The sequence below is a fragment of the Cyprinodon tularosa genome, unplaced genomic scaffold (genome assembly GCF_016077235.1).
Source record: "Cyprinodon tularosa strain WSP-4 unplaced genomic scaffold, ASM1607723v1 ctg98, whole genome shotgun sequence".
NCBI lineage: Eukaryota > Metazoa > Chordata > Actinopteri > Cyprinodontiformes > Cyprinodontidae > Cyprinodon > Cyprinodon tularosa.
In genome coordinates, this window is record NW_024039762.1 from 1,987,474 (window position 1) to 2,003,106 (window position 15,633).

At 37.1% G+C, this 15,633-nt stretch overlaps 1 protein-coding gene across 1 annotated transcript in view; it reads right to left on the minus strand.

Annotated features, from left to right (window-relative positions):
* Positions 1-1,807: 1,807 nt before the first annotated feature.
* The window catches only part of LOC119777114 (transmembrane protein 65-like), a 35,403-nt gene continuing 21,577 nt past the window's right edge, over positions 1,808-15,633 (minus strand). Inside the window, exons 4-8 of the mRNA XM_038275911.1 lie at positions 13,948-14,015; positions 13,050-13,104; positions 12,151-12,193; positions 5,468-5,573; positions 1,808-3,730 (exon numbers count right to left, since the gene is read on the minus strand). Coding sequence (XP_038131839.1) covers positions 3,587-3,730; positions 5,468-5,573; positions 12,151-12,193; positions 13,050-13,104; positions 13,948-14,015 — 416 coding nt within the window. The 3' untranslated portion in view covers positions 1,808-3,586. The remainder of the gene's footprint in view (positions 3,731-5,467; positions 5,574-12,150; positions 12,194-13,049; positions 13,105-13,947; positions 14,016-15,633) is intronic.

Consider the following 15,633-nt stretch of genomic DNA (forward strand, 5'->3'; position numbering starts at 1 on the left):
AGATGACAAATAATCTAATTTGTATGATTCAAAATCATTTTTTTTGTAAGAAAGTTTAATGACCGTTTCAGAAAGTTTAATGATCGTTTTCATTTATTCCTTTATTATTCAGGCTTTACAGGGTTAGAATAAGGAAAAAAAAACACAGATTTTTTCTTGGAAGCATAAATATCCCTCTTTAGGATACTAATTGATGTAACAGAAAAGAAACACATAGTTTCCAAACTAATCAATAGAAATATATAGATTTCTGGTCAATTAAAATCATTCTGTTGTTTGTTTAAAGTATCTAAGAATGGTATTTGTCAATATACTATCATTTAAACCATTAGTGGGTTCCTTAAACGTTTAGGAGCCATAATAGAGGTTCAAAAGAGCCACTAGTGGCTCCAGAGGTTGCAGACCTCTGCCCTACAGCATCCACACATCAGCTCCCCATATTGTTTAATATTTTAGAGTTAAGTGGTTCAAGAGAACTTGTCTATAAAATATAGATTATTAGCACAAGAAAACTAATCAGATCCAAAAAAAACCCCAAGCAAAATAAAAATTAAACTGAGTTCACCAAATGTAATTAAAGGTGAATAATCCAAGTAAGAAACAGATTATCTGCTAAATCATCTATGTTGCCCGGAAAAGCAGCATAGAAGTAGCTGTTGGATGCAGTTTGTAAACTCCATGCATCGCTGCTAATCTCCAGGCGTCGTATGAAAGGCGGGACACATCCTAGAAAGGCCACTGCTTCACCATCACAGCTGCTCAACCCGCCCTTCTTAAATTTCCAGTTCTGACACAATCCAACAGATTAACTTCAACCATTTAAACAAACTAATCTGAGACTGGTTGTTTTTATAGTTACCAGCAGATAATGGTTTTTACTTCCTGTGTCGTCAATCTGCCTTTTATCTGAAAATGAGTTTAAGAAAGTTCAACTGGGAATATTCTATAAAATTCAAAGGTTGAGCAGAAAGTCTGCAGAAAATACAGCTCTGAAAGCAGAGAGCTCATTTTAGAGACTCGGCCCAGTTCAGAGTTTAACTTGCTTTTGAATTTAATTTGGACCTTTAAGGCTTTGGCTGTTTTACCCACTCAAACTCAAACTGCCTTTGATGTGAAAAATGGATTTTCACATTAATGTGCTTCATCCGAGTTCTCCTTGCAGCTCAGATCCGTATCCTTAGATTTTCTAAAACAACACTAAGAAGTGTACGTCTAGAATTTTCTTATCTATTTTTCCCAGTGATGGACTCAGATAAAAAAACCTAATTATATATATATTTTTTTTTTACTACACAATAACATGGCTTATATTTCAGGTTAGTTTTTAGATAAAAAGCAAACTAGGATTAACAGAGAGAAAACGTAAGTTTAATCCTGTCTTTGGAGCAGAAGGATTGGATCATTTATTAGAAATCCTCAAGGTAAATTCAAACATGTGGAAATATTATTCAGCCATTTTCATCAAACTGAGAAATGGGCTGCACCTTTAGACCAAACAGGAAAATTTAATGTTTGATAGAACATGGAAGCTGTTGGCATTGACTTTTTCTTTTTCTGTGCAAACAAGAACAATTAAAACATATTGCTAACAGCTGGAGCATTTTTAAAGCACGCATCATCAGTGCCGGCATAAACCTGAGCGATGTCTTTTTTTATGCAACATTTTAACCCAAATGTTCCAAATCTCAGATGAGTCAGGATCACAAAAAGTGCTGAAAAAAACAAAAGAGCAACCTTTGCATGCTAAGGTTCAGCCTGATTAAACCCCATCTCTATTCACCCCCCATTTTAAATTGTGCTGCAAACCTTGGAGGGATATACACTTTTATTTATCTTTAATTTTATAACACATGCAAGTTGAACATGAAGAAGGTCCCTAAATGCATACATTTCTCTGTACATTTTGTTCTTATGTTTAGTTAGAAGTTGTATTATCCACACAGTACAAAGTTAAAACAGTCAAACACACCTTCTCTCTACTTCCAGTTTTTTTTTTAGACAGTACTTAGTTTAATCATCAGCTGCAAAGCAGATCATTCAGCTGAAAGGTCCTTCTGCCTAGAAGAAAAATGCATTTTGTGCATAAGTCTTGATGCCTTATTTTCTTTCTAGGTAAAAATAACACAGTTGGAACAAACTAAATAAATAACAGAACATAAATAAATAAAGTTCCTAGCAGAAATACTGTGCTTGGTGAAATCATTTGCCCACTTATAGACTATTTTAGAGTTTTGCGGTTTATAATAAGTAACTTTTGAGGACCTTTTGAGCATCGCTTATCTATTTAAGGTCACATCACTGCAGATCAGTCTGATTTAAATCTGGACTTTGACTAGGCCATTCCAGGGCACTTCTGTCAGTAAAATTAATTCCCTTTATTAAGTTCTTGTATTTCTTTAAACCAGAGAAAATTAGGTGTTTTGTTAAGATATTGTTGAAGGGATTTCTTGATTCTGACACTTTTCGAAAAAGGAATGTACAGGTAAAGGTTTCTACATTTATTTTAGCTAAATAAGCGACAGATTAGACCCTAAAGTGACATAAGTGAATGTTTAAGAAAGTATGCCGACATAGAGCATGGATATACCAAACGCTGTAAAATGACCTAAAAAAATGAAGTTCTACATCTTAAATGAAGCTAACAGGGTCACAGCGCCGCCCTAAACCCCCTCCCTGCTTTTATTTTACTCAGGTTACCTCTGACAATAAAAGCTGGAGAACTCTATAAGCAGGCAAATGCTTTTTCACCGCACCGAATTTGATCACTTCCTTCAATTCCACCTTAAAGACAGAAATTAATTCATAAAAAGCCTTCATACGAGATGTACATAAAGAGCAAAAAAAGATAAACATTTCTCTAAGTGAACTTTAATCTGTGGGGAACAATAAGTGACATCAGCCCCACAGCGCAGGTTAATAATGAGCAGGACTGATTAAAGGAACAGACTAGATTAGCTGCTATGTGTGTCCAGCAGAGGGCAGCAGAGCTGACATTATTACTGTGGTACAGGAAGTGTTAGTGTTGTTATACTCCAGGCAGTTCCTGCTCAGCTGATGGAGGTAATATAAATATAGGAGTATTTGAGTTAAGTGATGCTAGTCAATAAAACATCATCACTTTATCACACTCTAAATAAATTATACAAAATCTATGATGTGTTTAACTCTTAATTACCGGTAAGTAGTAGAATAATCTGTTGATTAGAAAACAGAGAGCTGCAACAATGCATAAAATGAACAGAGAAATAAAGTACATGCATGAGGCAAAGTTAGACGCAGGTTTACAACAAAAAAATGCATCTGAATGTCTAAGTGCGTCTTTGAACAGTCATTGGACGTTCAGTCAGCCAAGTTACCGTCTTCTGCTATACAGTCAGTGCTTAGTAATTATTGATTGAACCGACTCAAAGGAAAGGTTAGACCTATGAGATCAGCAGGTCTTATGATGGTGGATGAGTTAGCTGCATTGAACACATGACCAGTCTTCTGTGCTTTAGTCAAACATATTATGTAAAATCCTCTGAATAGTTTGGTTTAATGGGAAGAGTCTGGAGAAAAGCCCGTTTTCACAGAACAATAATCAGTTTTAGTTTTTGCTGCCGGCTGTCGGAGCAGGTGGAGTTTCAACCTTCGTCTCCTTCTGTCCGTCCTTCTTCTCATCATCATCGGAGAAGAAAAGTAGAGGAAACATGCCGAGGATGCAGCCGATGCCGACGCCAATGGCTTTACCCTGCAGGCAAGCAGAGCAGCAATAGGTCAAAGCAGTTTACTTAAACACTATTCACTTTACAGCTCCATTTTATTTTCATTCTGAAATGAAATTATAAAAATAAAATGGTACAGAAAGTGAGCAACGCTGAACATTAGGGTGTTAAAAAGGAGTGTGGCTTCATTCCTCTTCTTTAAAATCTAGTATTTGATTTAGTCGGAAATGATCCGAAGCTGGTTGGTCAGGAACCAAGGTGCTACTGGTGTGTTCAGAGAGGGCCATCTTTCTACAGAGCTTCCTCTGAAGCATAATGCTAAGCACCCTCTAGCATTCCAATGCATGGGGACTGAGCTATTACTGCTGGTTTGCAGTAAATCAGCCTGGCAGCCTAGTAGGAGAAATACCTCCATGCTTTCAAAGAGTACTGAGTCCAGTACTGGAGAATCATCTAATCAGTCCACATAATGTCCCACCATCTCACTAATCCTTCAGCTACACATAGAGGTCTACTAAGCTGCTCTGATCAGCCTGGAGCTGAAGGTTTCCCAAATCTGCCAACTGCTCCATCAATTAACCTATTTATTATTGATAAATCAATTATTCCTTTTTCTGTGTTTAACATTTGATTACGTTTCGCAGAACCCCACTCTATTTCAAACACATCACAACAGATCAACTTCAGTACAATAAAAGAGCAGTGGAAGAAGAAAAAAGCAGAAAACCCCCAAAATAACCCACCAAAAAGCCTGGCATTTGTCTTCATAAGACTTGAATTATTCCTCACGCAGCGACAGTGTAGCTCTGTGTAGCTCATTCCATTCTGATCTTTAGGTTATTCATTGTATTTTGGAAAGCTGCGGACCCCATTTCAGGTGAAAGCTCTCCCCTCTATCCAGCAGTCTGTATGAGAGGCATCCCAGTGCAGCCAGTACTGCCAGCTGCTACTCTTTGTTATAACCAGCTCTTCCTCTGTGAAATAAAGAGTTTTGCCCAAGTAGCAAGGCAGTCTGAACCCATTTAGCATTATTGGATGAAAAATGTAAATAATGGCAGGACAACTGATTTCATGAATCCATAAAGGCTCATCCAGGAGGAGCATGTCCCGTTATTGATCTCAGTGACTGGATGCAATCACCTGGTTTTCTTTGATGGAAACTTTTAACCAATCTGACTGTATTTTCTGTAAAGTGCCTTGAGATGACATATGAAGTGAATTTAGTCCAGAAATCCTAGATTTTAGGATCACATAGCTCAGCATACCCAGCATAGTCCGACATCTTCTGCATTCTGGAGCCTGTATCAGGTCAGCCTTTTATAATCCATGTGGTGATCAGTAAATTCTCTGTAATCCTTTAAATTTAAAAGGGTCTTGCTTTCACTTCTCTATATAGCTTATTTGGATTTTGTAGGATCATAGTTGAACTGATTTATTACAATTAATTGTTTATAATCTATTTCAGTAACAGATTAGGTAATTAATTACCCTATTTGTTATTACATTAAATCCTATAAAAAACAATTTATTAACCATTATTTGCACAGAGCCGTAGATTCCTAACCATGTTTTCTGTGGTTAATCTTAAACCCCATCAGCAGCAGATTAGAATCATTTCCTTTCAGCCTGACTGACTGATTGCCTAATAAATATGCGGTGAGAAGAGTTTATAGTCTATTAAAAAGCAACTGAAGCCTAGATGGAAATGCTTCCAGAAGCAGCTTCCCTCATCTCCGTTACTTCAGAGAACTCGTGGTACGAACCGTGTGACAGCTGACCCTGGTCTGCCACATGTCCGCCTGCTTCGGGCTCAGGTCGGGAATCTGCATGCCGAGTCGAGACGCCAAGGCCTCCACGTAACCAGCCAGCCTGGAGAGAAGAAGAAAAGGAAACTTTAAGGGTTTAGCAGGGCAGGCATTTAATTTCATAAATAGAGCTGCAGAGAAAAAACATGGATTTTGGAAAATGCTGATTTTATAACAGGTTAAAATTGACATAATTGTTATGCTTTTGTACATGCATAGTTCCATATTCATTTTTATAATCTTAGCTGCATGTTAGAATTCATTAAACTGAAGAAGAATCGTTTTGGTGTGTGGAAAAGAACGTGATGATTAAATAAAGCTCTCGCCGAGGCTTAAATCTGTTATTAATGCAGCAGGATGTCCTCAAACAAGAGCGAGAAATCAGACAAGAGGCCTGGTGGGTAGAAATAAATCAATTTAGTTTGGTGTTTTAAATTACTTAGCAAAGACATCTGGGAATTAAAAAAAAAAATCAACTGGAGTAGAATTAAATCCATCATTTCCTCCCAAACTGGGTTAATTTAGTTCTGTTTGATGTGAAGCACTAAGTCATTCCATGCTGATGTATAAATGATGAACTCCATCATTCAGCTACATTCTCTGTTTTTATGATGTTTCTTAATAAAATCCGGTGAGTTTGTGGAAAAGAGGAAATAAAAGCAAAGGTCGCATTTGGTCCAGTTGGGCCCTTTCTATTAAAAGCAGACAGATAATAATACTCCACTGATAGGAGATTGTATCTGTGCAATTCAGGTGTTTCTTTTTAGCTTTCGTCACCATTCAGATGTGTTTCAGAACAGCTTTAGAAAATGAAGACGCATGTTTGTGTTTATCAGGTCCCGCAATTTCCACTAAGAGGTTAAGATAGAAACTTATGTCTCAGATCAAAGAGACGCTGCAGTAAAAGCACAGCATTAAGCAGCTCAAAACTGGAAAAATGTCCTGAATCCCAATCAAAAATAATAATAAAACTGGAAATTCAAACTTTAATAAAGTAGATTTCTGTCAGATATATAGATAACTGAGTAGGAGCTTCATTAAGAAGCTTTTAGTTGGATAAATTCAAAGGTTTCCTGGACAGGAGCAACTAAAGGAAGGGCATAATTACTAGCTAATATCAATGCATGACCAAACACAGACACAAAAACATCCAGAAACCACGCTATGACCAAATTCATGGGTGATGGAAGATGTCGGTCTGATGCTCAAAGCGTCTGGAACAGATGAAGGCGTTAACATCTGAGAGAAAGAAATCAGAGTGAATATTCTGACATGCTGTTTCTGTGGGTTGAATCAGTGACTGGGACTAATGGATTCTCAGTTCACTGCTCACACAAATGAGCTGCAGCTGGAGCTGTCGAGTTGGTCGCCTGATGGCGAATCGGGAAGACGATAGCGGAGCAGCTCTGAGGTGCTGAGACTGGGAGGACTTTCATCAAGTTAGAGAGAAACTTCTTAGGACAGATTCTGCTCTGGTTCTATAAATACAGAATCTTTCCAGATTATAAACCTTAAAGGTTTTGGATTCTATAACTGCATCACATAAAGGCCAATTAAAGGAATAGCACACCCAAAACATGATTAGCCTTCATTTTCTACTCACCCCCATGCTGAACAACACCCTGGAGTACTTTTTTGATATCTCAAATGCATCTGGAGATCTGGGAGACTTCTTGCTGTCTGCTGACATTCAAATAATGGAGGTCTATGGTGCCCGAGACAGAAAGGTCCATAAAAGTCCACAAAAAACGTGTCAATATTCCTCCATACTGCTCGTCCAAAGTATTCCAAGTGTCCTGAGTGGGTAGCATCCAGAATTTACTTGAAACGAAGTCATTTAGAATGTTTTTAGAGCATAAACAGTAGTGTATAGGATTTCCTGAAAGCGCGCACCTGCGAGTTCACGATGCTACGGAAGCCGGCAGACCAAACCAGATGAAAGTGAGCATTCATCTCGGCAAAGAACTCATGCTCTTCCTCAACACTGAAGTTCTCAGACATTTTTCTTTCGTTGTTTCTTTCTTTGCACAGGTAAACAGCACATTTCTTCTTCTACGCTTGCATTATCGGCAGAGCAGATGCTGAATGCGCACTTTCATCTGGTTTGGTCTGCCGGCTTCCGTAGCGTCGTGAACGCGCAGGTGAGCGCTTTCAGGATGGTGAAACCACAACATCAAAGAAATTCCTTTGAAACACTTTATCGATTAATTGGATCGGATGGAACAAATTTAAGTCTAATAAATCATTAATCATCAGTTGATTATTTGTTTGCATCCCTTGTTAAGCTTTTCAATTTTTCTACAGGAAAGCAAAGGGGATTGGTTCTCCCATCAAAGAAAAGTGGAGTGGCTTGGGTAGCTGACGAATGCTGGCAATAATCTGTATGATCCAAACTGATCAAACTGCTAATTACTAAGTAGCCTAAAAAGTGTGAAAAGCTGTGTTTAACTGCTTCTGAAGATAAAATAAAATATTATATGTATAATTTAATGCTTTAATAAAAGAAGACTAAGTGTTCATTTATTTATCAATTCTAACATATGGAACACGGTCCACACGGTTCTTCATGGTGCTGACCCACAACTAAAGAAAGAAAGCAATAATATTATAATTTCTGAATCCACTCCTGCAGTGATAGCCTGTCCTCTCTGACAAACTGTTACATGGAGCATGGCTGCTAACAGATGCGTCTGCATCAGCTGTGTGCATGTTGGCCTCCCTGCCCTCCCAAACTGCTTTTTCACCTTCATCATTAATCTCTTACTGTGGTGCCCATACCAAGGCTGATAAATAGTCGAAGTCCAAACTGACCTGGTCTTCCTGTTGGATTATTTCTTTTTATGAGTCTCAAGTGGACTTGATGCCTTTAGTAATTCACGACATTTTGCAGAAGATATTTGTTAATATATTCATGAAAGGACATTGATGTTTGAGTGAAAATTTTAACTTTAAAGTCGCTTTTATGCCATGGATATTTTTTTTTATTTCTCTACCCTGACTCTCTTCTCTCTATTGTGACCAAAAGACATCTGAGGAGAGCAACTATAGGCATTAAGGCTGCCCAGAAATGAAAGAGGATTTGGTTTATTCCAAGACTAAACTAACCAGCAAATAATGTCTAGTCTAAGTTGCTAACAATGATACAAAACTTAAGCGGATTGTTTGAAAAAGAAAAAAATCTTGCTGGCTGGTTTGCTAAACATCCTGATGCTCATGTTCAGTCTGCTCAGCATCCTGTCTCATATCCATCTTCTGGGTTAACATTATGTATGTTTGTGGTGTGTTCAAAGACAGCTGGGAGAAATAACTTACTCCATACTAATAATGAGTTTAAATGTTCTAACGGATGAATAAATTGCGGGGGGCTTAGGGGACTGATCTGGAGCTCAGCAGGTGATAACATTAAAAATCGTGAGTCTTCCACATAAATTGAGAGAGTTGGCAAGTATGGAACGCTGTACAGTCATGAGCACACTCCTTTAGCTTAGAGCAGGGAAGCATTACACAGATGCTGCTGCCTATAGATCCAGTGCTGATTGAGACACAGCAGAGCAAACAGAATCAAATTCCTTTCTGAAGAGGCTACTGCTGTGGATACTGACCTGTCTCACATAAAGCGTACTATTTAATAGTTGAGTCAGTTTGACTGAAACTAAGACAAAGAAGTGTGGGTGTTCCAGACTTCAAATATGCAAAGTGTGTGTGATCCATCCTCCACAGGTGCGACGCACATGGCCTGGAATATCTGCCCCAGAAAGCCGCTGATGTACTGTGTGCATAAGAAATGCAAACAGCAGCCAGGAGTTTACCCGATGGCAGCATCTCAACCACTGAGCTTCACTGGTCAGAATGAGTCATGAGCTAAATTGTATTAGCAGATCCATTTCCTTACATTTGTCCATGGAAAAATGTACCAAGTGGAAAAACACAGAGAAAGATGAGGTCTATCTACACAAACCACTATGCACTATACCCACCAAAAAGGGGGTCATTTTTTTTCATCATATTCCTCAGATTTATTTATTTTTTTTTTTTTTCAAAGGAATGTGGAATGTGATTCAACAGAGACAGGAAGCGTTCCTATAAATGCAAAACCTCACTAGAGACTTTGAGCTTTGCAGCAAACCCAGACCCTGCTGCTTATTTAAGAAAAGCCCAATTTGATTCTGTCAGTTAGAAGCAGGTAGAACTCATTCCAAGACATCGGCGTAAAAAAATACTCATTTGATCTCTTATACGTTGATCAGGCCATATTTCAAAAGATAAACAAAAACAAGTAAAAGTTAAAAACTAACAATTTTGATTATTTCAGTAAAGATTTACCCAGAAATCAGCTGAGGAGTAGAATAGAGTGAATGTGCAGTGGACTGGGCTGATCAGTAGACACAGTTATGTTAAAACAATTTAACACTCTTCAGTGTGGAGATGCAAACTGATATAAGAACTCTCACCCTTAACATCAATTATTCAGATGAAGCCCTGATTATAAGAAACTTTGAGGAATCTATGGACACGTGTTTGCTGTTCCTTCAGGCTGATGCATTCAAACAAAAAGGAGGAGACATTTTTAATGAGCAAAGTTAAACCAATTTGTTCCTTCTCTGCTTACAGTCACTGGGTTCACAGGATATGCTGGTTCTGGAAATACTCGCAGTCTTTAGAAATTTCTCAGTTAATCGTGAATATTAACAGATTCTGATATTTAAACTGTAATGCCTAAATGTAAATCAAACATTCTGTGTGTTTTAAAATGTACTTCAAAATATATGAAATATTGTTTTAGCAGCTGGATTGTGACAGGTTTTATCTTAATTATCCTGCAATCAATACCTCTCCTGGTTTAAAGTCTTTTTTGAGCTGAATAATAAACTAAAGTGGCATCTAAAAACTGACAATGCTGATTTTAGGAGAGCCTATCTGTCATCCGTTGGTGCATGAATGCTACAAAGTCTGTAAAAAAACAAGATAGTGTTTCCTGATTGGAGCAGCTTTTGTTGAAAATAGGAATAGGATTGAGTCTGGGAATGCGGTGAATGTTTTGACAGCTACAGTTTATTTAAAGTCGACTGTGAGCTTCTGGAGATGAATAAATAAGAAAAACATGCACCAAAATCTGCAAACCACTCATATGGAGAAAAGCAGCCTCAGGCCCGGTCCCATCTTGGGGGTTTTCCCATACTGTTGGTTGCGGCTGGAAGTAGATGTTAGCGTTATTCTGGTATGTGCTACAAACTGCAGGCACCAGCATAGTAAAAGATATTTTAAGTTAATTTAGGCGTTAAACTGTTTCAGAGGAGTGATCATAGCGCTCTGCATCAGCTCTATAACTTTGGCCATTTGTAGAGAAAACATTTGATTTACATATGTACGCATTTTGGTTCCCTTATAAAGCATACAAAGCATTATTTTTTTATTATTTAAACTCTGATAAACTCAGGTGAGTCAGAGATTTGCAAGATCAGAAAAAAATGTCCAGCAGGGAAGAATGGAAGCAAAAGTAAGTAAGGTTTATGTTAAAACTAAAAACAAAGGAATTGGAATAACATCCAATTAGCCATGCGATCAGTGTTTAATGGAAATTAGATTTTGTTTTTTTCGGTTTCCTCTTGATACCGTAATGTAAACTTATAAGCTCCAAGGACATTTTTTTCTGGGATCTTTTCCAGCATTGGAAAAAAAAAAAAAAAATTAGATAAGTAATTTTTTCTTAAAATAAGTGCATTTGTTCTTGAATTGAGGTGATTAAAAGAGACATTTTGCCACAATTTAGATTTAAAATAAGAAAACACAATTGTATTGCCTTATATCAAGTGCATATTATGTAATTATCTTATTTTAAGAGTAAAAATACTCATTTGATTGGCAAATTATCTCATTTACCTATTCAAAGATTTTTTTATTTTTTTTTACTTATTTCTAGATTGTTTTTCCAGTGACCTCCAGCTGTAGAGTTGAAGCTGGAAGCCTTAACATGAACCTGACTAAAAGACCAGAAACTCAGAGAGAAACTCAAGAGCAGATCCTACAGGAACCCATCCTGCTCTAACTGCAACCAAATGCATTAAAATGCTCTCGGGAGCTCTGCTCAGAACCACATAAAAAGCCTTCATTACCTACTGACAGGAATCCATCAAAACGGTAAAGAAAAAGGTTTCATTAGGCCTCACCTTGAAACACGGACCACCAGGACTCTTTTCTGTCATATGATTGAATGGCAGCAAAGTGGCATGAGCCCACAGAGAGTCTAAAAGCAATCTGACTAATATTTTAACTTGACAGGCTCAAAACGACCTACATTCTCATGCTGCATCTAATTTTATATTTTAAGAAAAACACAAAAATATGTTAAAAACCAAACTTTAGCCACAATCTTTGCTGTTTTCTAGTTTACATGATACTGGTGTTTGATGTACGGGTAATGTTGCCTCTAGGAGGCGCTAAACAGATTAGCTAAAGAAATAAATATACTCTATCAAAGGTGGTTATTATATTTTCTAACTGTGAAGCTTTAGATTCTTTTACTCTGCTTTAAATCAGTAAAAAAAAAAGTTGAATATTTCAGAGGCAACTACAGATGTTTATTGTGGCCCAAACATGTAATGAAACTGTTCAGATTCCTGCGGCCTGTGTGAAACTCTTACCCCAGTCCTGCCAGATCAGAAACCAGGTTGCCGAGGGCAGCAGCTGCAAAAAAAGTGAGAAAAGAGAAGCGATCACCACTTCTTGCTGATGACAGGCAAAAAGTATAAGATTTCTACTGGTAATGTCATTAAAAGATGCTAATCAAACTGTGGGTTGAGGAAGATGAAAGATAAACAATCCCTCTATTCAGAGCAAAGCACAACCTCTGTAGAGGACTCCTAACCTTTATATACATAATCAGATTTAACCCTTATTGGGGGGGTTTATAATAAAATATAGTGAAAACAAGAAACCATTGGGTATTTTTTGTTCTTTTTATTTCAGAAAAACACTAAAATATGTTTAATATATCACATAAATGGTTTAAATCTCATATAATCTCCTGGAAAAATGTAACGAGAGTTTAAGTATTGAAGTCTCTTTTTCTCTCACCGGGGGGTTCAGCTGTATATTCATTTCTGTTCATTGAATATTAGTTGGAAAGTAGGAAAATAAAGGCTTTGCATTGCTTGTTGTCATCTCAGCTGTTTCTGACCCTGAATGTCAAGTATTATTAAAGCTGTAACGGCAGAAACACAGAAACCCTCAGGGGGAAAAGACAAAAGATCAGCAGATCAATTGCTACTGCAACAAAATAGTCCAACATCGACTCCAACGCGAGTTCTTATGCACTAGGATCAGACCTCTGAGCTGCTGGAGGTGGCAAACAGCATAATCATTACACAGATGCACCAAGAAATCCTGCTCTGTTTTATGCTTAATTGGCTCAAACCAGAGAAGATATTTCTACAGAGATTTACTTTCTCAAAAAAAAAAAAAAAAAACAGACTAAAAGACCAACACAAAAAAAAAACAGCTAAATAATGAAGGATGGCAAATGCAAATGATTTTCTCTTACCTGCCATGGTTGAAATTCCAAGAACCACACCGATGGATAACTCAATCTGTGTGCCCTGAGAAAACCAAAAAAACACAGCAGATGAATGGAGGCTGCTTTCATTTGTTTCCTTGATATTCTAACCCAGAGGTCACCAACACTGTGGCTGTGGGCACCAAGCGGCCCTCAAGACCACATGGGGTGCCCTCAGCGTCTCCTGAAAACAGCAAATCTCACTAGTGGGCTAAGACTTAAATTTGATTTTATTCTGTTGCTCTTTTTCTTTAATAATTCATAGAGCATCAAAGCATTTATAGACATTTCAAAATGGCAATAACTAAAAGAAAATGAGAAATGTTTATTAAGCATGAAGTTTAGGTGAATGCTGACTCATCCAGTTCATAGTTCTTTTACTTTAATGACAATGCAAGTAACTTCAAAGCCATTTAAATAATTTACAATAACTCCTTGGTTTTCTATGACACACTTTACAATTAATAGTATAAACAACCAAAGTATTTAAGAACACTTAAAATAAAAAAAATAAAAATAGGATAACAGCATAATCTGAGATAAATGACCTGTCCTGAATTTCTATTTGATATTCAGACCCTCCAGGAAGTTTTCTCAATTCAAATTTGAATTGAGAAAGCTTCCTGGAAGGGAAGCGAAACGTCTTTAAACCTTGGAAAACAAGTCCAGTTGATTGTTTTTCTTTACGGAATGACTATGACCTGGAAGATTGGAAATCTTCATCAACACAATGAAAACTAGGAGCCTTCAGTCTGAGGCAAAATAAGCAGAAAGTTTCTGTCCAACTGTCCCCAGGTATAATCACACCCTATTAAATAAACCAAAAACCTGACTAAAGCATCTCCAGGAATCTGTAAAGTCCATGTATTCATTGTTAAACACTTACAGCAACAATCATGATGCAGTTGTCCAAGAATCCGAACCCGACAAAGGGAAGAGCGTTATGCAGCAGCACTGTGAAAAAAAAACACAAACAGAAAATCATCATCAGACCAAAGCTGACAGGAACACACACGTCTTTCCAGCATAACAAAGTAGACGTCTGATTATGGATTAAAATAAAAATCAACTGATTTTTATTTTAATCAATACTCAGAAACTCAACAATCCTTTCCCCATCAGAACTCATAGTTGTGTTTTTCGCCTTCTGCTGATCTGGGATCAGTTTAGCATGATATGCATGCTGCTGCTAATATCTCTACCAGGTAAAAACCTGCAGTTTTACCACTATGCAGCACTATGATTGGATTTCACATGTTTTAAAGATAATGATACCAATGGATCACAGAGAGAAAATATAAATCCCTTTTCTCACTTTTAGGGGTTCCCAAAGATTATTGAATAAAGTTTCTTATTATCACCATGGAAGCAGCTCGTATAGAAACAATTGACACGGCAAAGACAAATTACTGATGTGTGAGTAAACAATGAGCTTAGCACCAGTGAATGGGTGACATTAATGGATCAGTGGAACGGACTCATTCTTTGTCCTTCCAAGCATCTTATGATTCACCACAGGATGGTATGAATCCCTTTCTCTCTGCTCTATTTCCAGTTATTAAATTAAATGTTTCTCAGCCTTGGCTTTAGGGACAGAAATTCTGACATAATTTGGTAATTTTGTCAAGTTATCTAGTCTTTCTTAAACAGCTTATTTAAGCTGAGTGTTGAATAAACTTTGGATTATGAAACAATCCAAATCAGGCTGAATATTCCTCTCCTGCTTATCTTCATGTTCAGAGTAGGGCTGCAACTAATGATCATTTTACAAATCGATTAATCTGTTGATTAGCTTTCAGATTAATCGCTTAATAATTGGATAGCAAAAGCTTCCTTAAAGATTTTCCCAAAATTAAACCAGGTAAAACTAAAACTTTTATATTTGTGAAGTTCTGCATAGAACAGATTGATTTTTTAATTCTTTTTTATCTTAAATGCAAGATGTTCAGATATTTGTTTCACAATTTTGGTGCGATTACTTGTCTAAGTTAGTCGCTCTGTCAGCTAAAGACACGTTTTAGAGTCTCTCCACTCCAGTTAACGATTAATCAATTACTAAAATAGTTGAAGATTACTTCAATAATCGATTAATCCGATTCATTGTTTCAGCGCTAATTCAGAGAATAGAGCCAGATAAAAACTAGAAACTTTGAGATGGATTTGATTGAATTAAATATAAAGATTCAATATATTTCAGATTTCATAGTTTCATTGTAAGCAGAGCAAAATATGTGTTCATTTTATCAACTGCTGTTCTTCTGTAAGAACAAAATGAATCAATAACACAACAGATTGATGTTCCGAAGTTACTGTGAAATGAGTTTTGAAGATGTCCTGACCCACTTTGAGAAAGATTATTATGGTTCAAGTTTAACAGAGTGAGCTTCGGTCCAGATACGGTAGCTCTTCTTATGAAATGGGACTGCTGAAAAAATAACACCAGTCCTTCCCATCGCCTTTGTGGCTCAAAGCTTTATTTCATCACTCTGATCTGGTAGAAAAATTAAGCGTGACTCTTTACACAGACTGGTGTCACAACACAGGCGGTTCTCATCTCAACACACTGGATGAA